This window comes from Pristiophorus japonicus, chromosome 12 (assembly GCF_044704955.1).
Source record: "Pristiophorus japonicus isolate sPriJap1 chromosome 12, sPriJap1.hap1, whole genome shotgun sequence".
NCBI lineage: Eukaryota > Metazoa > Chordata > Chondrichthyes > Pristiophoridae > Pristiophorus > Pristiophorus japonicus.
The window spans coordinates 199,596,051-199,618,077 of record NC_091988.1 but is presented as its reverse complement, the minus strand read 5'-3'; the positions used below and the strand labels follow the sequence as shown (position 1 = coordinate 199,618,077).

At 46.7% G+C, this 22,027-nt stretch overlaps 1 protein-coding gene across 1 annotated transcript in view; it reads right to left on the bottom strand.

The window, feature by feature from the left end:
* Window positions 1–12,103, bottom strand: part of chmp4ba (charged multivesicular body protein 4Ba) — a 33,197-nt gene extending 21,094 nt beyond the window's left edge. Inside the window, exon 1 of the mRNA XM_070895130.1 lies at window positions 11,755–12,103. Within this exon, the coding sequence (XP_070751231.1) occupies window positions 11,755–11,938 (184 nt within the window). The 5' untranslated portion in view covers window positions 11,939–12,103. The remainder of the gene's footprint in view (window positions 1–11,754) is intronic.
* Window positions 12,104–22,027: the final 9,924 nt, after the last annotated feature.

Genomic DNA, 22,027 nt, shown 5'->3' with positions numbered 1-22,027 from the left:
ACTTTCACATTCGAAGTATGTGTGTTCTGTGTTGGGAGAGGAACCTCCATTGTGTTGGCTCTCTGCTGACGTATTGGGTTGTGCTGTATAACCCAGAGCATAAATGCCCCGAGGCAGCAGTGACCCCGAGGCAATGCTCCACAGTTCCCGGAGCACCAAGTTATTTACAACATTGAGCGCAGCCAATGAGGGAGAACCTCATCTCCTGCTCCAAATGAAATCAAAGCACTTCCCACGGATCGAGATGAGAGCACGGTCTGAAAGGAATGGTTAATTGTCCAGCTGCTCAGAGTGGAGATGGAAGCAATGGAGCCCACAAGCCTCCCTTATCAGACGCAAGTGCATCTCTGGATCAGTCAGCCTACAAAAATTCAATGATGCTTGCTTCACCCTTGCACATTATCCCCTTCATGGATAGAGTTCACGGCAATAGCTCCCATCCAAATATAAAGTGAACTGGTAGCCAAAGCGACCTTCCATTTGAACAAAAAGCCATTAAATTTACAAGTGTAGAGTAACTGAACAGTGACAGTTTTGTGTCGGTTTCTGCTGAACTATAGCCATTTAATTGGTTTGGTCACATCACCGTATCAAACCCACTCTGATCTTTCAGGTCAGTCAGTTTTAGTATACACCAGGTACTACAGGTACAGCGTAGGTCAGGCCATCAGGAATGCTATTATTGACAAAGCAATTAAAAGTGAACACAAAAATGCTGCAATGTGTAATAAATAAATTTACCATTGAAAGGGGTTATATAAATGAAAGTTCTTGTTGTCGGCACAAGTCTCCTTACATCCAATGAAGTACTTTTGAGGTGCAGCCACTGTTGTAATGTAGGGAATCGGCAGCCAGTTTGCACATAGCAAGCTCCCACAAACAGCAAATGTGATGAATGAATAGTTAATCTGTTTTGGTGGCGTTGGGTTGAGGTGGATGAATGCCGTTCAGGATATTGGAAGAACTCCCAGCTCTTCTAAAAATGTCCACGGGACCTTTTATGCATACCTGAACAGCAAGACAGGCGCTCAGTTTAATGACCCATCTGAAAGACAATACCTGATGAATCATCAGTGCTGCACGAAAAGTGTCAGCTTGGATCACGTCCTAGACTAGGGCTTGAACTTGCAACCTTCTGAGGTGAAAAGGTGCAAGCTAATTCCGAGCCCAAAATAATGTTTCCTACTCTTTAAACTAAAATAAACACAGCCCCAACTGATAAAGCGAGTTTGCAAACTGTGTTAGTATTCTAAATCTCACTCCTAACCTTGGCCCCAAGTTTCGTGCCGTGGCGAAAACAGCGCACCTCCGAACTTGGGCGCCTGTTTTTCGCGCCGAAAACTGCGCCTAAAAAAAAAAAGTCCGATATTCTCGAGCTCCTTGGCGCGGCGCGCTCTTCGCAGCAGGGGGCGGAGCCTAACACTCGCGCCGATTTTCTAAGTAGCAGGGGGCGGGTACAATTTAAATTAGCCTTCGTGGTGCCGGCAACCCTGCGCGTGCGCGTTGGAGCGTGCGCCCAGTCTCACACAAACATTGGCACTCAGCCATTTTTAAAAATACTGCAGAAAAAGTGAAGATTTGTTTCTTGGACCCCTGCAAAGGCTTGTAATTTAATTTTTTTTGATATTTCTATGTGTGAGGGAGTGCTTTTAGCAGCACTGCTGAAATCAGTGAGTTCAGCTTTTCACTGCTAAACTTGCAGAACTGGTGCTGCATTGGTGCATGCAAATTAAGGAGTGTGTGTTTGGAGAAATAAGAGTGCCAATTCAACTTTGCAATAATACGTGGTGTTGACAATGTAGCACCCATTCTGCAAATGTAAATATAAAACTGTCGATGTGGCTGCCTCTCCTTGTCCAAATGGCCTCAGTCCCCCTCACAGCTCGAAGGCTGCTGCTGTATCTTCGGCTGCCGGCCAGCCACTGACGCCGCTGATATCCTATGGCCGAATGGCCTCACGTCCGTCCGCTGCTGATTCTTTGGCTGCCAGCCAGCCACTGACGCCGCCCCTAAAGCGTGGCCGGATGGCCTCAAGAACCTGAATGAGCTGCATGTGTCCTGCGTTGATTCTTCGGCTGCCGGCCAGCCACTGACGCCGCTGATATCTCATGGCCGAATGGCCTCGGGTCCGTCCGGTGCTGCTTCTTCGCGGCCAGCCACGAAGAGAATGAAGGCCTGCCTCAAGCACTGCAGCTCAGCTCGAAGCTTGCTGCCGCTGCCGTCGAGACACTGACGCCACACCCCTGCTTGTCTCCAACATGAAAGGCCTGCCTGAAGCACTTTCACACAGGTAGGAACATGGTTTATTTAATCTTTTCTTTGCCTATAAATTTTTATTCAGGTTGGATTTATTTGTATAATATTTGTATAAGTATAACTAAGGATTGATTGTAGAATTTAATGACTTCCCCCCCCCCCCCCCCCACCATTCCCTACGCCTAATTTGTAACCTACGCCTGATTTTCTAAAGTGTAGACAAGGTTTTTGCGAGCGTACAAAAATCTTCACTTACTCCATTCTAAGTTAGTTTGGAGTAAGTTTTCACTCACGAAACTTTGAAATCAGGCGTAAGTGGCCGGACAAGCCCCCTTTTGAAAAAAAATTCTGTTCCAAAGTGAAACTGTTCTAACTGACTAGAACTGGAGCAAACTAAATGTGGAGAATTCCGATTTCTAAGATACTTCGTTCTACACCAGTTGCTCCTAAAAATCAGGAGCAAATCATGTGGAAACTTGGGGCCGTAGTGTGGAGGCTGTGGCAGTAGCGAGGTAAACAGCTTCTTAAAATAAGCAGAGGTACAGTTTACACATATACAGAAGAGACTGATCTGAAGATGTATACATTATTCATTCGTTAGACTAACATGCATACTCTATTTGCCGCAAACAGAACACTACCCACTCAAATTGGCAACAGAATTAGGAGCATGGAATTTATATTTAAGGGCCAAATGACCTTCTCTTGCACGTATTTTCTAGGTTTCTATATTTTACTTGGTTCTAACATTATTCAGAATTATAATATAAATGGAGCACTGCCCACACAGACAGTAGAATTAGGGACATTCCCAACTTTACTCTTGGCAATAGTAACGGCATTTACCTGGAGTGTTCACTAGTCAGTCATTTGGTTTATGTAGGGAATGAATTAGTGTGTCGGGTCTATTACCGGTGATTCTGCAGGAGGGTAACTAGATCAAGGCACAAAAAGCCAAACAATCCTTCCACACAAAGAAAACCTTGCATTTATATAGCACCTTTCATGACCATCGGATGTCCCAAAGCACTTTACAGCCAATGAATTACTTTTTGAAGTGTAATCACTGTTATAATGTAGGAAATACAGCAGTCAATTTATGCACAGCAAGCTCCCACAAACAGCAATATGATAATGACCAGATAGATATCTGTTTTTTCTGTGATGTTGATGGAGGGGTAAGTATTGGCCAGGACACCAGGGATAACTCCCCTACTCTTCTTCAAAATAGTGCCATGGGATCTTTTACATCCACTTGAGGGGGCAGACGGGGCCTCGGTTTAACGTCTCATCCAAAAGACAGCACCTCCAATAGTGCAGTGCTCCCTCAGCACTGCACTGGGAGTGTCAGCCTAGATTTTTGTGCTCAAGTCTCTGGAGTGGGGCTTGAACCCACAACCTTCTGACTCCGAGGCAAGGGTGCTACCAACTCATCATCATCGTAGGCAGTCCCTCGAAATCGAGGAAGACTTTCTTCCACTCAAAAAGCGAGTTCTCAGGTGACTGAACAGTCCAATATGGGAATTACAATTTCTGTCACAGGTCAGACACAGTGGTTGAAGAAAAGGATGGGTGGGGCGTCTGGTTTGCCGCACACTCCTTCCGATGTCAGAGTGTGGTTTCTGCATGCGGTCAGCGACGAAATTCGAGGTACTCAGCTCCCTCCCGGATACTCTTCCTCCACTTAGGGTGGTTTTGGGCCAGGGATTCCCAGGTGCCGGTGGGGATGTTGCCCTTTTATCAAGGCGGCTTGGAGGGTGTCCCTGAAATATTTCATAGAAATATAGAAAATAGGTGCAGGAGTAGGTCATTCGGCCCTTCGAGCCTGCACCATTCAATAAGATCATGGCTGATCATTCACCTCAGTACCCCTTTCCTGCTTTCTCTCCATGCCCCTTGATCCCTTTAGCCGTAAGGGCCATATCTAACTCTCTCGAATATATCCAATGAACTGGCATCAACAACTCTCTGCAGCAGGGAATTCCACAGGTTAACAACTCAGTGAAGAAGTTTCTCCTCATCTCAGTCCTTATCCTTAGACTATGTCCTCTGGTTCTGGACTTCACCAACATCGGGAACATTCTTCCTGCATCTCACCTGTCCAGTCCCGTCAGAATTTTATATGTTTCTATGAGATCCCCTCTCATCCTTCTAAACTCCAGTGAATACAGGCCCAGTTGATCCAGTCTCTCCGCGTGTTTCCTATGTCCACCTGGGGCTCACTTGCCGTGTAGGAGTTCAGAGTAGGGCGCTTGCTTTGGGAGTCTCGTGTCGGGCACGCGGACGTTGTGGCCTGCCCAACGGAGCTGGTCGAGTGTGGTCAGTGCTTCGATGCTGGCCTGAGTGAGAACACTGACGTCGGTGTGTCTATCCTGTCAGTGGATTTGCAGGATCTTGCGGAGGCAGCGCTGGTGGTACTTCTCCAGCGCTTTGAGGTGTCTACTGTATATGGTCCACGACTCAGCCATAGAGGGGAGAGTATCACTACTGCCCTGTAGACCATAAGCTTGGTGCCAGATTTGAGGTCCTGGTCTTCAAGCACTCTCTTCCTCAGGCAACCGAAGGCTGAAGGCTGCGCTGGCACACTGGAGGCGGTGTTGGACCTCATCGATGTCTGCCTTTGCTGATAGTAGGCTCCCGAGGTATGGAAAATGGTCCACGTTGGATTTTGATGACCGGTTTTGGGGGGGGGGGGGGGGGGGGGCAGTGCTGTGATACAGGGTCAGGTTGGTGGAGAACCTTTGTCTTACGGATCTTTAGTGTAAGACCCAACTGAGCCACAGCGGACACTCAATTCCTTTCAAATCATAAGTAGCTCTAAGCATGCCTTGCAAACACTCAGTAAATTAGTTTTGAGAGATTGGAAACTCACTTAATATACAAGATTGCAGTGTCAGTACTCCATTTCAATATTAGATATATATCCAATATTACAGGAGCAAAATCACTATAGCCAGCTATTATTTAATATCATGAAGTATCCTTATTATGCAGGAATGTCTCAGTGCAAACTTATTAAATTAATTACATTTCCTAATAAAACAAGAAAGCAGACAACTTGCATTTATATCACATACTTGAAGGAGAAAAACACTCCCAAAGTGTTTGACGTAGGTGTATTAATAAAAACAAAATCAATACCTAATTAAAAGGAGGAACTATTAGGATAGGTGACCAAAAGCTTGATCAAAGAGAAGGGTTTTAAGGAGCATCTTAAAAGGAGGAGAGACGGAGGAGAAAGCTGGAGAGCATAGGGCCTGGGTGGTGAAGGGAGGGGTTGCACGAGGACAGAATCACAGAAAAGGAAGGGCTATGGGTCGTTACAGTCAAAAGAAGGAGCAAGGCCATGAAGGGATTTAAGCACGAGTTGTAAACATCGCACCATCACACCTAGGCCGCGAATACGCAGTCTCCAGACAATACAACCCCCTACATCAGCAAAGGCATGCCAATCCAGGCCGACTTGAACAACCCATCACAAACCCCTCTCAAATCTAGGCGGCCATTTTGGAGCGTCGCCCAAGCCCTTCAGCGATCTCCCCTCAGCCTCGATGACCGATGGCGAAATGTTTGGATGAACTGTGACATACGGAATGGATTCCTTATCGAGGAGCCCACAGTACAACCTGAAGGATTAAACCTTCCTCGCAAACAGTGGACAACCATCGACCGCCTCAGAACCGGTCACGGTCGATGCTGCCACCTTCTCCATAGGTGGAAGGTTAAAGCCTCCCCGTCCTGTGACTGTGGAGCTCCTAATCAGACCCTGGAGCACATCATCGAGCACTGCCCTCGGAGGGAATTCACAGGCAGTCTACAGGATATCCATGCTGTTACATCGGGAGCTTTGGCCTGGATATCCGACTTAGATAGGAGGTTTGATTTGCACCTACCATATGGCAGAAGAAGAAGCAGCACAAGGTTGAAAATTAGCCAATATAGCTCAGCATGGGCAGAGGTGATGGGCGAGTGGGACGGGATACAGGCTGCAGGGGGCTAGAGGGTTGTATACTGCCTGGGGAGAGCATTGGAATAGCCAAGTCTGGAAGACACAAAGGCATGGGGTGATCAATGATGCAACCGTCCATTTATCTAAATGGATTTTAAAACAACACACACGTCTGATTACCCTGGATGATTTTTGCCACTTGGACCAGTCAGTGGATGTTGCATTTCCCCTGGAAGAGAAGAGAAGCCTTTGGGGAAATCCAAGCCCCCACAATGCAATGAGTTATATCGGTCTTTCTAATCTGTGGAAAGATATTCTTGCTATTGAGGGAGTGCAGCGAAGGTTCACCAGACTGATTCCCGGGATGACAGGACTGACATATGAAGAAAGACTGGATCGACTAGGCTTATATTCACTGGAATTTAGAAGAATGAGAGGGAATCTCATAGAAACATATAAAATTCTGATGAGTTTAGACAGGTTAGATGCAGGAAGAATGTTCCCAATGTTGGGGAAGTCCAGAACCAGGGGTCACAGTCTAAGGATAAGGGGTAAGCCATTTAGGACCGAGATGAGGAGAAACTTCTTCACCCAGAGAGTGGTGAACCTGTGGAATTCTCTACCACAGAAAGTTGTTGAGGCCAGTTCGTTGGATATATTCAAAAGGGAGTTAGATGTGGCCCTTACAGCCAAAGGGATCAAGGGGTATGGAGAGAAGGCAGGAGTGGGCTACTGAAGTTGCATGATCAGCCATGATCATATTGAATGGTGGTGCAGGCTCGAAGGGCTGAATGGCCTGCTCCTGCACCTATTTTCTATGTTTATCTTTGCTGTCACACAATAGGCCAAACTGTAACAGCAGGTAGTGTTTGAACCATGGGATTCAGTTAAAATACTGGAGACTAATGCCCACGCACTGGTACCTCAGGCAAGTAACACTGGAACCTCAGGCAAGTAACACTGGAATTTAGCTCAGCACTTGCCCAAAGATCCGCTCACCAAGCTGGCCGCTGAAAAGGGCTGTTCCACTAATGATATCGCAAGCTGAATTTCTGCCACTTCCCTTCTATCATCCAGGAAGTTAGAGTCATTGAAATTAAAAACAGGTCGCAGGGAGGAGAGCAAATGTTGGTGCAGATTTTGCACTAAAAATAAACTTGTTTCAGGACGAGGGTTTCAAAGTGCATGTTATGTCTGAGGCTTAGATTTTGTCTGGATTATTTGCAGTACAAAGATTACGATTCATTTGGTTCCACGACATATGGAAAGCATACACCCAACACCCACATAATTATATATTAAGCTGCAGACTAGCCAGATGTATTACGAACAGACAATATTCCCTCTTTCTCTTCATTCCTAAAATAACTTGCATTTATATAGTGCCTTTAACATAGTAAAACATCCCAAGGCATGTTAGCAAAATTTGACACCGAGCCACACAAGGAGAAATTCAGACAGATGACCAAAAGCTTGGTCAAAGAGGTAGGTTTGAACAAGCGTCTTCAAAAGGAGGAGCGAGAGGGAGAGCGTGTGTTTAGGGAGGGATTGCCAGAGTTTGGGGCCCAGGAAGCTGAAGGCACAGCTGCCAATGGTGGAACGATGAAAATCAGGATGTGCAAGAGGCCAGAATTGGAGGAGCGTGGAGATCTTGCAGGGTTGCAGAGATAGGGGCAAGGCAAGGGATTCAAAGACAAGGATGAGAAGCTTTCAATTGAGGGGTTGCGGACTGGGAGCCAAATTAGGTCAGTGAGCACAGGAACTTTTGTAGAGAAAACAATTGTGCAATTGTCCGAGGAAGAGTCCGTCTTCTCCCACCAAAAGGAAGAACGTGCACTGAACAAGGCAATTCAATTTTTTTGGAACAAAATCAGCACTTCATAATTAGAACTCAATGTAATCACCATTCTGTCGGAAACACAGCAGCCAATTGCACCCAGCAAGCTCCCACATACACATAAATGATCAGTTAATTTAGATTTTTTTTTCTAAATAAAAAGATGGTGATGAGATATTAATGTTTGCTGGGACATTGGAAAAACTGCCCTTTCACTTCCTCGAATAGCGCTGTGGGAACTTTTACGCCCACCTTAAACAAATCAATTGACAGGGAAGATAATAAAGATGTGCGAAAGATGCAAACACTCATTCCGCACAGAATTCAACTGCTTTTTAAATAAAAAAGGACAGACCATGAGCAATCACTATAATTATTATTCTCCTCAGATGTCAGCAATGAGCACAAAACCATCACGCTGTGCTCTGAACAGCAACTGAAGCATAAACATGATGTGGGCCCTCATCGCCCAGTCACAGTCTGGGAACAGACGTTCATCCCAGAACACAGGAGCCAGACACAGTGGGAGTTACAACATTGACGGTTTACAAACTCACTATCTGACGGGGCTGTGTTTATTTTAGTTTAAAGTCTAGGACAGTTTTTTTTTAAAAAAAGGAGCAAATGCCACTCTAAATGAGCAGGTCTGATAAAAGCAGCAGTGCACCATGGACAGTGATGGTGTAAACCCACCCAGCTTGTGGTCTGGACAGTCTGCTTTTCAGAACGGCCAAAAATATCTACTTTATCAAAAAAAAAAATCCAGTGTTAAAACTGAAGTCTCTATTTTTTGCAGAATTGAGACATCGAGGGTCCTTTTCACCCATGAAGTCAGGAAGTTCTTCGGGCACTCTATGTTAACAGTCCATAAATAGCTAGGTACTGAGCTCACCCAGAGTGTTACTTGTGCCACATTTCCATTCATTGCATCATACGGCTGGGAGCTGCAGTACAGTTGAAATATTTATAATCGCACTTTGCAAGTGAGATTACACATGTTTAATTTGGATACCATTTCTTGTGAAATTAAAAACTTGTCATTCATTAAAAAACCTTTTAGCCACTGAAGAATTATGTCAAAGTCTAGTCAAAGGCTGTGGATTTTTTTTAAAAATTCATTCCGGGATGTGGGCGTCACTGGCAAGGCCAGCATTTATTGCCCATCCCTAATTGCCCTCGAGGTGCTGGGTGGGGGGGGGTCAACTGAAATATTCAAGACCCGAGATCAGATTTTTGTTGGATCAGGATATCAAGGGATCTGGAGTTAAAGTGCAGATCAAGCCACGATCCAACTAAATGGCGGAACAGGCTCGAGGGGCTGAATGGCTGGAGTGAAAAGTGTGACAACTTCCTGCTCCTGGTGAATTTATAGGAATATTTTTCTAGCCGTCTCATGTTTAATTTTATAGCATGCCATGGAAGGAGACGAATAACGGTGCAATTTCAGACATACTCTGTAATTTGGAGAGAATTTTACCAGGTTATTAAATGTACTGGTAGAACTGACAGCAATAGCTTATACAGGAACTGTGAAAGGAATGGACCAAATGGCCTTTTCTCCTTCCATACATTCGGCCTTGGATACATGGTATGTATGGTGCTGCAAGACAGCTCATGAATTTCCAGCATGTAGCACAATTTGCTATCCTCAAAAATCACAATTTTGTACAAGAATACTGAATGGCATGGCAGAGGAAATCCCAGTGTCTGGCCAGGTGTGGGTATCAATTCACTCGTCCTGCTGGTGCACCTGATGGAATTTGAATTTGAATTGCCTTATGGAGACTCTCTTTTTAAAGTTTTGCTAATCTTATATTTCCTTTTTGAGCATTATTTTATCATCTTTGTTCCTCAATTGTTTTAATTCAACTGACATTTTTCCCCCACAGTGTAGCACTATTTAAAATATAAGGGCGAGATTTTATTTTGATGCTTTAAAATGTTTTTGTTTCATGTCTCAAATGTTTAGTTTGAAATATAGTTGTTTAATTTTAATCTAGATTTTAGCTTTGTTTTCTTTTTAAATTCATTTAATTTTAATTATCTTTCATTTTTATTATGAAGTACCTTTTGAGTTTGGGTTTATTTTATAAACACGAGTTTTGCTTTGCAAACAATTTCAATTTGATTAAAAGGCAAGTTGTTAGGTGCACAATATGAACTGGAGTTCTGTTTTGGGAACAGGTTTAATTACAAATTTAAAGTTGAAAAAAAGAGTTTTGTTTTAATTATTTTAATGCATTTTTTATAATTTGAGTTTTATTTAACATTTACCAGATTCAATTTGCCAGTTATTTGTATATATTGTCTTGTTTTAGGGTCCTGGCCAATATTTATCTTTCAACCAACATCACTAAAAACAGATTATCTGGTCATTATCACATTGCTGTTTGTGGGAGCTTGCTGTGTGCACACTGGCTGCCACGTTTCCTACATTACAACAGTGACTATGCTTGGGGGGAAAAGTACTTCATTGGCTGTAAAGCACTTTGTGACATCCGGTGGTCGTGAAAGGCACTATATAAATGCAAGTTTTTCTTCTTTACATTATATATTGTTTTAGTTAATATTATTGAGTTGATTATATTTTGAGTTGATTATAATTTTAGTTCATACTATTGAGTTGATTGTATTATTAAGTTGTTATTACAGGACTGATTTTATTATTAAGTTGATATCAGAGTTGATGGTATGATTGACTGAATATTACTGAGTTGATTAGAATGAACTGAAATTATTTTGAGTGGATAGATATTTTGAGGGAGTGGGTATTAGAGAGGGAGTACTGGGAGGAGAGAGAGGGTATTTGGAGTGAGTATTTGGAGGGAGCAGGGTATTTGGAGGTTTGGAGGGAGCAGGGTATTTGGAGGTTTGGAGGGAGCAGGGTATTTGGAGGGAGCGGAAGGAGCAGGGTATTTGGAGGGAGCGGAAGGAGCAGGGTATTTGGAGGGAGCGGAAGGAGCAGGGTATTTGGAGGGAGCGGAGGGAGCAGGGTATTTGGAGGGAGCGGAGGGAGCAGGGTATTTGGAGGGAGCGGAGGGAGCAGGGTATTTGGAGGGAGCGGAGGGAGCAGGGTATTTGGAGGGAGCGGAGGGAGCAGGGTATTTGGAGGGAGCGGAGGGAGCAGGGTATTTGGAGGGAGCGGAGGGAGCAGGGTATTTGGAGGGAGCGGAGGGAGCAGGGTATTTGGAGGGAGCGGAGGGAGCAGGGTATTTGGAGGGAGCGGAGGGAGCAGGGTATTTGGAGGGAGCAAGGAGGGAGCAGGGTATTTGGAGGGAGCGAGGAGGGAGCAGGGTATTTGGAGGGAGCGAGGAGGGAGCAGGGTATTTGGAGGGAGCGAGGAGGGAGCAGGGTATTTGGAGGGAGCGAGGAGGGAGGGGGTATTTGGAGGGAGCGAGGAGGGAGGGGGTATTTGGAGGGAGCGAGGAGGGAGGGGGTATTTGGAGGGAGCGAGGAGGGAGGGGGTATTTGGAGGGAGCGAGGAGGGAGGGGGTATTTGGAGGGAGCGAGGAGGGAGGGGGTATTTGGAGGGAGCGAGGAGGGAGGGGGTATTTGGAGGGAGCGAGGAGGGAGGGGGTATTTGGAGGGAGCGAGGAGGGAGGGGGTATTTGGAGGGAGCGAGGAGGGAGGGGGTATTTGGAGGGAGCAGGGTATTTGGAGGGAGTGGAGGGAGCGGGGTATTTGGAGGGAGCGGGGATCGGTCGGTCGGTACCTCTCTTGTTTTTGGTGCCGTGTTGCCGGGCCGTGAGCAGCTCCTGCTCGATCTTCTTCTCCAGGAACTCCTGCTTCTTGGTCAGCATCTCCTCGGTGTCCCGCAGCCGCTGGATGGCCTCCTGCGGGCTCGGCCCTTTGCCCGCCTTGCCGGCCGTGCCGAACAGCTTGCCGAACACGTTCATCCTGCGAGCCGGGCGCCGGCGCTTCGCCCCCGGCCGCGATCCGCCCCGGGCCGGGCCGGGCTGCTGTGCCGGGTCTCGGTCCCTCCCTGTGTTCCGGGCCCCTCACACTCCGCTCCGCTCCGCGCCGCCCGCTCTCCCAGGCCCAGGCACGTCTCTGTCAGCAGGGCGTGACCCGTGACGGCATGACGCCCGCGGCGTCTTAAAGGCGCAGGGACAGCCCCCGCCCGCCCCATCTGCAGACACATATTCCATAAAAGGCAATGGTGAAAGGATTTGCATTTCCTTCTTCTCTTCTTAGGTGGTGCCTTCAATCGTGGATGACTTACTTCCACCAAAAAGGTTCATAGAAACATAGAAAATAGGTGCAGGAGTAGGCTATTCGGCCCTTCGAGCCTGCACCACCATTCAATAAGATCATGGCTGATCATTCCCTCAGTACCCCTTTCCTGCTTTCTCTCCATACCCCTTGAACCCTTTGGCCGTAAGGGCCATATCTAACTCCCTCTAGAATATATCTAACAAACTTGCATTAACAACTCTCTGCAGTAGAGAATTACACCGGTTCACCACTCTCTGGGCGAAGAAGTTTCTCCTCGTCTCGGTCCTAAATGGCTTACCCCTTATCCTTAGACTGTGTCCCCTGTCCAGTCCCGTCAGAACTGGACTCAACAACTTTCTGTGGTAGACAATTCCACAGGTTCACAATTCTCTGGGTGAAGAAGTTTCTCCTCATATCGGTCCTATATGGCTTACCACTTCACAGGTGTTTCAGTGAGAGACCTGACATTCCAGGTCCCGAACTACATGTTGAAGGGTGGAAGATTTCCCCATCCCAGTGGATATTATTCAGTGGGAAAGATGCCTGTGCGTGGATGTTTTTAACATGGGGTGGCCGCTGCACACCAGCCACCACATGGGCTTGACAGAGCGAGGTCTGGGTCCAGTAGCAAGGATTAATCAAGTCGACTGGAGACCAGCTCTGCTGCACGGACCTAGTGCACACACATATCACATGGCCCGTGCTGCCCCTGGGCCCTCGCCTCTGCTGGGCCCCGAACTCACGCCTCTCCTGGGCCCCAATCACATCGCTCTGCGATATCTCGTCGCTCCTTCGCTCCGACCTCACCGCTCCTGCTGTACCTGCCCACGCTCCAATCATGCTCCAGTTGCTCCAATCATACAAGGAGCAAGGTGCAGCGCGAGCCGGTCCGGAATTGCAACAGCTGTGAAGAAGGTGACTGGATTGGACGTCATCATAACCATAGCACCATTCACCACCACAGAACGTGCTCCTCCTCCCCACCCTCACCCAAAGCTGTTTAAAACCAATGAAGAACTTTTTTTCCTTGAAGTGTAGTCACTGATAAACATAGGAATGCAGGAACAGGAGGAGGCCATTCGGCCCATCGAGCCTGTTCCGCTATTCAATGAAATGATGGCTGATCTGCGACCTAACTCCATATGCCCACCTTTGGCCCATATCCCTTAACACCTTTGGTTAACAAAAAAGCTCTCAATCTCTGATTTAAAATTAGCAATTGATCTCGAAAGAAAGAAGAAAGACTTGCATTTATACAGCGCCTTTCACAGTCACCGGATGACTCACACTTTACAGCCAATTAAGTACTTTTGGAGTGTAACTAGTGTGGTGCCACAGGGAACGGGTGCTCGGGCCTCAACTATTTACAATCTATATCAATGACTTGGATGAAGGGACCGAGTGTAATGTAGCTAAGTTTGCTGATGATTCAAAGATGGGTGGGAAAGCAAATTGTGAGGACACAAAAAATCTGCAAAGGGATATAGACAGGCTAAGTGAGTGGGCAAAAAATTGGCAGGTGGAGTAAAATGTGGGAAATACATAACATAAAAACATAAAAAAATAGGATCAGGAGTAGGCCATACAGCTCCTCAGGCCTGCGCCGCCATTCAATAAGATCATGTCTGATCTGATCATGGACTCAGCTCCACTTCCCTGCCCGCTCCCCATAATCCCTTATTCCCATTTCATTTCAGAAACTGTCTATTTCTGTCTTAAATTTATTCAATGTTCCACATCCCTTGGGAGCACTGTATATAAGCCGGTCCCTAAGGCCTGTTACTCACTCTGGAGTGTCTTAATAAAGACTGAGGTCACTGTTACTTTAACCTCCCTGTGTGCAGTCTCATCTGCGTTAGGAACACAATAACTGGCGATGAGAATACGAATCCAACGCAAAGATGCAGCAAACTGTGGGCATCCTGAAGAAGTTCTCGGAGGGTGAGGACTGGGAAGCCTATGTCAAACGGCTAGATCAGTACTTTGTAGCCAACGAGCTGGATGGAGAAGGAAGCGCTGCAAAAAGGAGAGTGGTCCTCCTCACAGTCTGCGGGGCACCGACCTACAGCCTCATGAAGAATCTTCTGGCTCCCATGAAACCCACAGATAAGTCGTATGAGGAGCTGTGTACACTGGTTCAGGAGCATCTTAACCCAAGGGAGAGCGTGCTGATGGCGAGGTATCGGTTCTACACGTGCCAGCGATCTGAATGTCCGGAAGTGGTGAGCTATGTCGCCGAGCTAAGGCGACTTGCAGGACAATGTGAGTTCGATGACTACCTGGAGCAAATGCGCAGAGACTTTTTTTGTATTGGGCATTGGCCACGAGGCCATCCTACGAAAACTTTTGACTGTAGAGACACCGACCCTCAGTAAGGCCATCGCGATAGCACAGGCGTTTATGTCCACCAGTGATAACACCAAACAAATCTCTCAGCACACTAGTGCTAGAAATGTTCATAAATTAACTGGAACTGTGTTTGCGAGCAGAAATGTGCAGGGCAGAAACCACAAGTCTGCAACTGCCAGCTGGCCTCAGGTGACCCAGATGACTCAGAGTCCGCAACAAAGGATGAATGCAAGGCAATTCACACCTTGTTGGCGTTGTGGAGGCTTCCATTCAGCCTATTCATGCTGCTTCAAAGAGTATGTTTGCAAGAGCTGTGGAACAATGGGGCACCTCCAACGAGCTTGCAGATGAGCTGCAAGCCCTGCAAAACCTGCTAACCACCACGTCGCAGAGGAAGATCGGTCCATGGTGGATCAAAACAATTATGAGCCTTAGAGAGAGGAGGCAGATGCTGACATACACGGGGTGCACACGTTTTCAATGAAATGTCCACCTATAATTCTAAACGTAAAATTGAATGGCTTACCCGTAGCCATGGAATTGGACACTGGTGCTAGCCAATCCATCATGAGTAAAAAGATGTTTGAGAAACTGGTGCAACAGGGCACTCAGACCAGGAAGGGACAATATATATGAATATAAAGGGGCTGCAGGAGGGGTCAAAACTAAAAATCATGGTTTAAAAACTAGTATTAAAACACTTTACGTAAACGCACGCAGCATTCGAAATAAAGTAAATGAGTTGACGGCACAAATCATTACAAATGGGTATGATTTGGTGGCCATTACAGAAACGTGGTTGCAGGGTGGCCAAGACTGGGAATTAAACATACAGGGGTATCTGACAATTCAGAAAGATAGACAAGAAGGGAAAGGAGGTGGGGTAGCTCTGTTAATAAAGGATGATATTAGGGCAATTGTGAGAGACGATATTGGCTTTAATGAACAAAATGTTGAATCATTGTGGGTGGAGATTAGAGATAGTAAGGGGAATAAGTCACTGGTGGGCGTAGTTTATAGGCCCCCAAATAATAACTTCATGGTGGGGCGGGCAATAATCAAGGGAATAATGGAGGCATGTGAAAAAGGAACGGCAGTAATCATGGGGGATTATAACCTACATATCGATTGGTCAAATCAAATCGCACGGGGTAGCCTTGAGGAGGAATTCATTGAATGCATATGGGTTTGTTTCTTAGAACAGTATGTTACAGAACCTACAAGGGAGCAAGCTATCTTAGATCTGGTCCTGTGTAATGAGACAGGAATAATAAACGATCTCCTAGTAAAAGATCCTCTCAGAATGAGTGATCACAGTATGGTTGAATTTGTAATATAGATTGAGGGTGAGGAAGTAGTGTCTCAAACAAGCGTACTATGCTTAAACAAAGGGGACTACAGTGGGATGAGGGCAGAATTGGCTAAAGTAGACTGGAAACACAGACTAAACGGTGGCACAATTGAGGAACAGTGGAGGACTTTTAAGGAGCTCTTTCATAGTGCTCAACAAAAATATATTCCAGTGAAAAAGAAGGGCGGTAAGAGAAGGAATAACCAGCCGTGGACAACCAAGGAAATAAAGGAGAGTATCAAATTAAAAACCAATGCATATAAGGTGGCCAAGGTTAGTGGGAAACTAGAAGATTGTGAAAATTTTAAACGACAGCAAAGAATGACTAAGAAAGCAATAAAGAAAGGAAAGATAGATTACGAAAGTAAACTTGCGCAAAACATAAAAACAGATAGTAAAAGCTTTTACCGATATATAAAACGGAAAAAAGTGATTAAATAAATGTTGGTCTCTTAGAAGATGAGAAAAGGGATTTAATAATGGGAAATGTGGAAATGGCTGAGACCTTAAACAATTATTTTGCTTCGGTCTTCACAGTGGAAGACACAAAAACCATGCCAAAAATTGCTGGTCACAGGAATGTGGGAAGGGAGGACCTTGAGACAATCACCATCACTAGGGGGGTAGTGCTGGACAGGCTAATGGGACTCAAGGTAGACAAGTCCCCTGGTCCTGATGAAATGCATCCCAGGGTATTAAAAGAGATGGCAGAAGTTATAGTAGATGCATTCGTTATAATCTACCAAAATTCTCTGCACTCTGGAGAGGTACCATCGGATTGGAAAGCAGCTAATGTAACGCCTCTGTTTAAAAAAGGGGGCAGACAAAAGGCAGGTAACTATAAGCCGGTTAGTTTAACATCTGTAGTGGGGAAAATGCTTGGAGCTATCATTAAGGAAGAAATACCGGGACATCTAGATAGGAATAGCGCAATCAAGCAGACGCAACATGGATTCATGAAGGGGAAATCATGTTTAACTAATTTACTGGAATTCTTTGAGGATATAACGAGCATGGTGGATAGAGGTGTACCGATGGATGTGGTGTATTTAGATTTCCAAAAGGCATTCGATAAGATGCCACACAAAAGGTTACTGCAGAAGATAAAGGTACGCGGAGTCAGAGGAAATGTATTAGCATGGATAGAAAATTGGCTGGCTAACAGAAAGCAGAGAGTCGGGATAAATGGGTCCTTTTCAGGTTGGAAATCGGTGGTTAGTGGTGTGCCACTGGGATCGGTGCTGGGGCCACAACTGTTTACAATATACATAGATGACCTGGTAGAGGGGACAGAGTGTAGTGTAACAAAATTTGCAGATGACACAAAGATTAGTGGGAAAGTGGGTTGTGGAGAGGACACAGAGAGGCTGCAAAGAGATTTAGATAGGTTAAGCGAATGGACTAATGTTTGGCAGATGGAATACAATGACGGAAAATGTGAGGTCATCCACCTTGGAAAAAAAAACAGTAAAAGGGAATATTATTTGACTGGGGAGAAATTACAACATGCTGAGGTGCAGAGGGACCTGGAGGTCCTTGTGCATGAATCCCAAAGGGTTAGTTTGCAGGTGCAGCAGATAATCAGGTAGGCGAATGGAATGTTGGCCTTCATTGCGAGAGGGATGGAGTACAAAAGCAGGGAGGTCCTGCTGCAACTGTACAGGGTATTGGTGAGGCCGCACCTGGAGTACTGCGTGCAGTTTTGGTCACCTTCCTTAAGGAAGGATATACTAGCTTTGGAGGGGGTACAGAGACGATTCACTAGGCTGATTCCGGAGATGAGGGGGTTACCTTATGATGATAGATTGAGTAGACTGGGTCTTTATTCGTTGGAGTTCCGAAGGATGAGGGGTGATCTTATAGAAACATTTAAAATAATGAAAGGAATAGACAAGATAGAGGCATAGAGGTTGTTTCCACTGGTCGGGGAGACTAGAACTAGGGGGCACAGCCTCAAAATATGGGGGAGCCAATTTAAAACCGAGTTGAGAAGGAATTTCTTCTCCCAGAGGGTTGTGAATCTGTAGAATTCTCTGCCCAAGGAAGCAGTTTAGGCTAGCTCATTGACTGTATTCAAATCACAGATAGATAGATTTTTAACCAATAAGGGAATTAAGGGTTACGGGGAGCAGGTGGGTAAGTGGAGCTGAGTCCACGGCCAGATCAGCCATGATCTTGTTGAATGGCGGAGCAGGCTCGAGGGGCTAGGTGGCCTACTCCTGTTCCTAATTCTTATGTTCTTATGTTCTTATGACCAGCCCTGAGTCCCATCCACATGAAACTGAGAACGTACACCAAAGAGCTTATCACTGTCATGGTCAAGGTCACCTATGAGGGCACGGTGCACGAACTGCCACTCTGGATTGTCCCGGGCGATGGCCCCACACTGCTTGGAAGGAGCTGGCTGGGCAAAATCCTCTGGAACTGGGATGACATCCGAGCGCTATCACATGTCGATGAGACCTCATGTACCCAGGTTCTTAACAAATTTCCTTCCCTTTTTGAGCCAGGCATTGGAAACTTTTCCGGGGCGAAGGTGCGGATCCACTTGGTCCCAGAGGCATGACCCATTCACCACAAGGCGCGAGCGGTACCTCACATGATGAGGGAGAGAGTGGAAATTGTGCTGGACAGGCTGCAACGCAAGGGCATCATCTCCCCAGTGGAATTCAGCAAGTGGGCCAGCCCGATTGTTCCAGTACTCAAAAGTGATGGCACGGTCAGGATTTGCAGCGATTATAAAGTAACTATTAATCATTTCTCGCTACAGGACCAATACCTGCTATCTAAGGTCTATTTGCGACCCTGGCAGGAGACAAGACGTTCACCAAGCTCGACCTGACTTCGGCCTAAATGACGCAGGAGCTGGAGGAGTTTTTGAAGGGCCTCACCGGCATCAACACGCACAAGGGACTGTTCATCTACAACAGATGCCCATTTGGAATTCGGTCGGCTGCAGCGATCTTCCAGAGAAACATGGAGAGCCTACTCAAGTCGGTACCATGCACGGTGGTTTTTCAGGACGACATATTGGTCACGGGTCGGGACACCGTCCAGCACCTACAAAGCCTGGAGGAGGTCCTCCAGCGACTGGATTGCATAAGGCTGCGGCTGAAGAGGTCAAAATGCATCTTCATGGCAACAGAAGTGGAGTTTTTGGGGAGAAAGATCACGGCGGAACACATTGGGCCCACAAACGCCAAAACAGAGGCTATCAGGAACCCGCCCAGGCCACAGAACGTCACGGAGCTGTGGTCGTTCCTGGGACTCCTCAACTACTTTGGTAACTTCCTACCGGGGTTAAGCACCCTCTTAGAGCCCCTACATGTGTTATTGCGCAAAGGTGAGAACTGGGTATGGGGAAAAAAGCAAGTAATTGCTTTTGAGAAAGCCAGAAACATTTAATGCTCCAACAAGCTGCTTGTATTGTATAACCCGTGTAAAAGACTTGTGCTAGCATGTGATGTGTCGTCGTACGGAGTCGGGTATGTATTACAACAAGCTAATGTTGCGGGGAGTTGCAACCTGTCGCCTATGTTTCCAGGAGCTTGTCTAAGGCCGAGAGGACCTACAGCATGATTGAGAAAGAGGCATTAGCGTGTGTGTTCGGGGTAAAGAAAATGCATCAGTACCTGTTTGGCCTCAAATTTGAGCTGAAAACCAATCACAAGCCCCTCATATCCCTGTTCGCTGAAAACAAGGGGATAAATACTCATGCCTCAGCCCGCATACAAAGGTGGGCACTCACGCTATCAGCTTTTAACTATACCATCCGCCACAGGCCAGGCACCGAGAACTGTACGGATGCTCTCAGTCGGCTACCATTGCCTACCACGGGTGTGGAAATGGTGCAGCCTGCAAACTTGTTGATGGTGGCGCAGCCCGCAGACTTGTTGACGGTCATGGAAGGGTTTGAAAATGATAAATCACCTGTCACGGCCTGCCAGATTAGGACTTGGACCAGCCAAGATCCTCTGCTGTCCCTAGTAAAAAACTGTGTACTGCATGGGAGCTGGGCCAGCATCCCTGTTGAAATGCAAAAGCTGATCAAGCCGTTCCAGCGGCGAAAGGACGAGCTGTCCATTCAGGCAGACTGCCTGTTGTGGGGTAACCGCATAGTGCTACCCAAAAAGGGCAGGGAGACGTTCATCTCGGATCTCCACAGCACACACCCGGGTATAGTAATGATGAAAGCGATAGCCAGGTCCCACGTGTGGTGGCCCGGTATTGACTCTGACTTAGAGTCCTGTGTACGGCAATGCAGTGTGTGAGCTCAGTTGAGCAACGCACCCAGAGAGGCACCACTAAGTTTGTGGTCCTGGCCCTCCAGACCATGGTCGAGGATCCATGTCGACTATGCGGGCCCGTTTCTCGGTAAAATGTTCCTGGTGGTGGTGGATGCTTTTTCAAAATGGATTGAATGTGAAATAATGTCGGGAAGCACCGCCACCATTGAAAGCCTGAGGGCCATGTTTACCATCCACAGCCTGTCTGACATACTGGTTAGTGACAACGGGCCATGTTTCACCAGTGCCGAATTTAAAGAATTCATGACCCGCAATGGGATCAAACATGTCACCTCGGCCCCTTTTAAACCAGCCTCCAATGGGCAGGCAGAGCGGGCAGTACAAACCATCAAACAGAGCCTTAAACGAGTCACAGAAGGCTCACTCCGAACCCGCCTGTCCCGAGTACTGCTCAGCTACCGCACGAGACCCCACTCGCTCACAGGGGTGCTCCCGGCTGAGCTACTCATGAAAAGGACACTTAAAACCAGACTCTCGCTGGTTCACCCCAACCTGCATGATCAGGTAGAGAGCAGGCAGCAGCAACAAAATGTAAACAATGGTCGCGCCACTGTGTCACGGGAAATTGATCTGTACTAATGTACTAAACTATGGACATGGTCCCAAGTGGTTCGCGGGCACGGTGATAGCTAAATAAGGGAGTAGGGTGTTTGTAGTCAAACTAGACAATGGACAAATTTGCAGAAAGCACCTGGACCAAACGAGGCTGCGGTTCACAGACTGCCCTGAACAACCCACAGCAGATACCATCTTTTTCGAGCCCACAACACACACCCAAAGGATCAACGACACCACCCCGGACCAGGAAATCGAACCCATCATGCCCAACAGCCCAGCAAGGCCAGGCTCACCCAGCAGCCCTGCAGGGCCAACAACACGCCAGCCCAGCGAGGGCACAGCCAACACACCAGAACAGACATTTGTACCGAAGCGGTCCACCAGGGAAAGAAAGGCACCCGACCGCCTCACCTTGTAAATAGTTTTCACTTTGACTTTGGGGGGGAGTGACGTTGTGTATCTGTAAAGCATGCACTCCCATGTTCCGCCACCAGGGAGCGCATCCCCTGAAGTCCCAAGGGATCCCAGCACCCCTTGGGAGCACTGTATATAAGCCGGTCCCTAAGGCCTGTTACTCTGGTGTGTCTTAATAAAGACTGAGGTCACTGTTACTTTAACCTCCCTGTGTGCAGTCTCATCTGTTTTAGGAACACAACAATAATCTTATACGTTTCAATAAGATCATCTCTCATTCTTCTGAATTCCAACAAATAGAGGCCCAACCTACTCAACCTTTCCTCATAAGTCAACCCCCTCATCCCCGGGATCAGCCTAGTGAACCTTCTCTGAACTTCCTCCAAAGCAAGTATATCCTTTCATAAATATGGAAACCAAAACAGCACGCAGTATTCCAGGTGTGGCCTCACCAATACTCTGTATAACTGTAGCAAGACTTCGCTACTTTTATACTCCATCCCCTTTGCAATAAAGGCCAAGATTCCATTGGCCTTCCTGATTACTTGCTGTACCTGCATACTAACCTTTTATGTTTCATGCACAAGTACCCCCAGGTCCCACTGTACTGCAGCACTTTGCAATTTTTCTCCATTTAAACAACAACGTGCTCTTTGATTTTTTACTGCCAAAGTGCATGACCTCACACTTTCCAACATTATACTCCATCTGCCAAATTTTTGCCCACTCACTTAGCCTGTCTATGTCCGTTTGCATATTTTTTGTGTCCTCCTCACACATTGCTTTTCCTC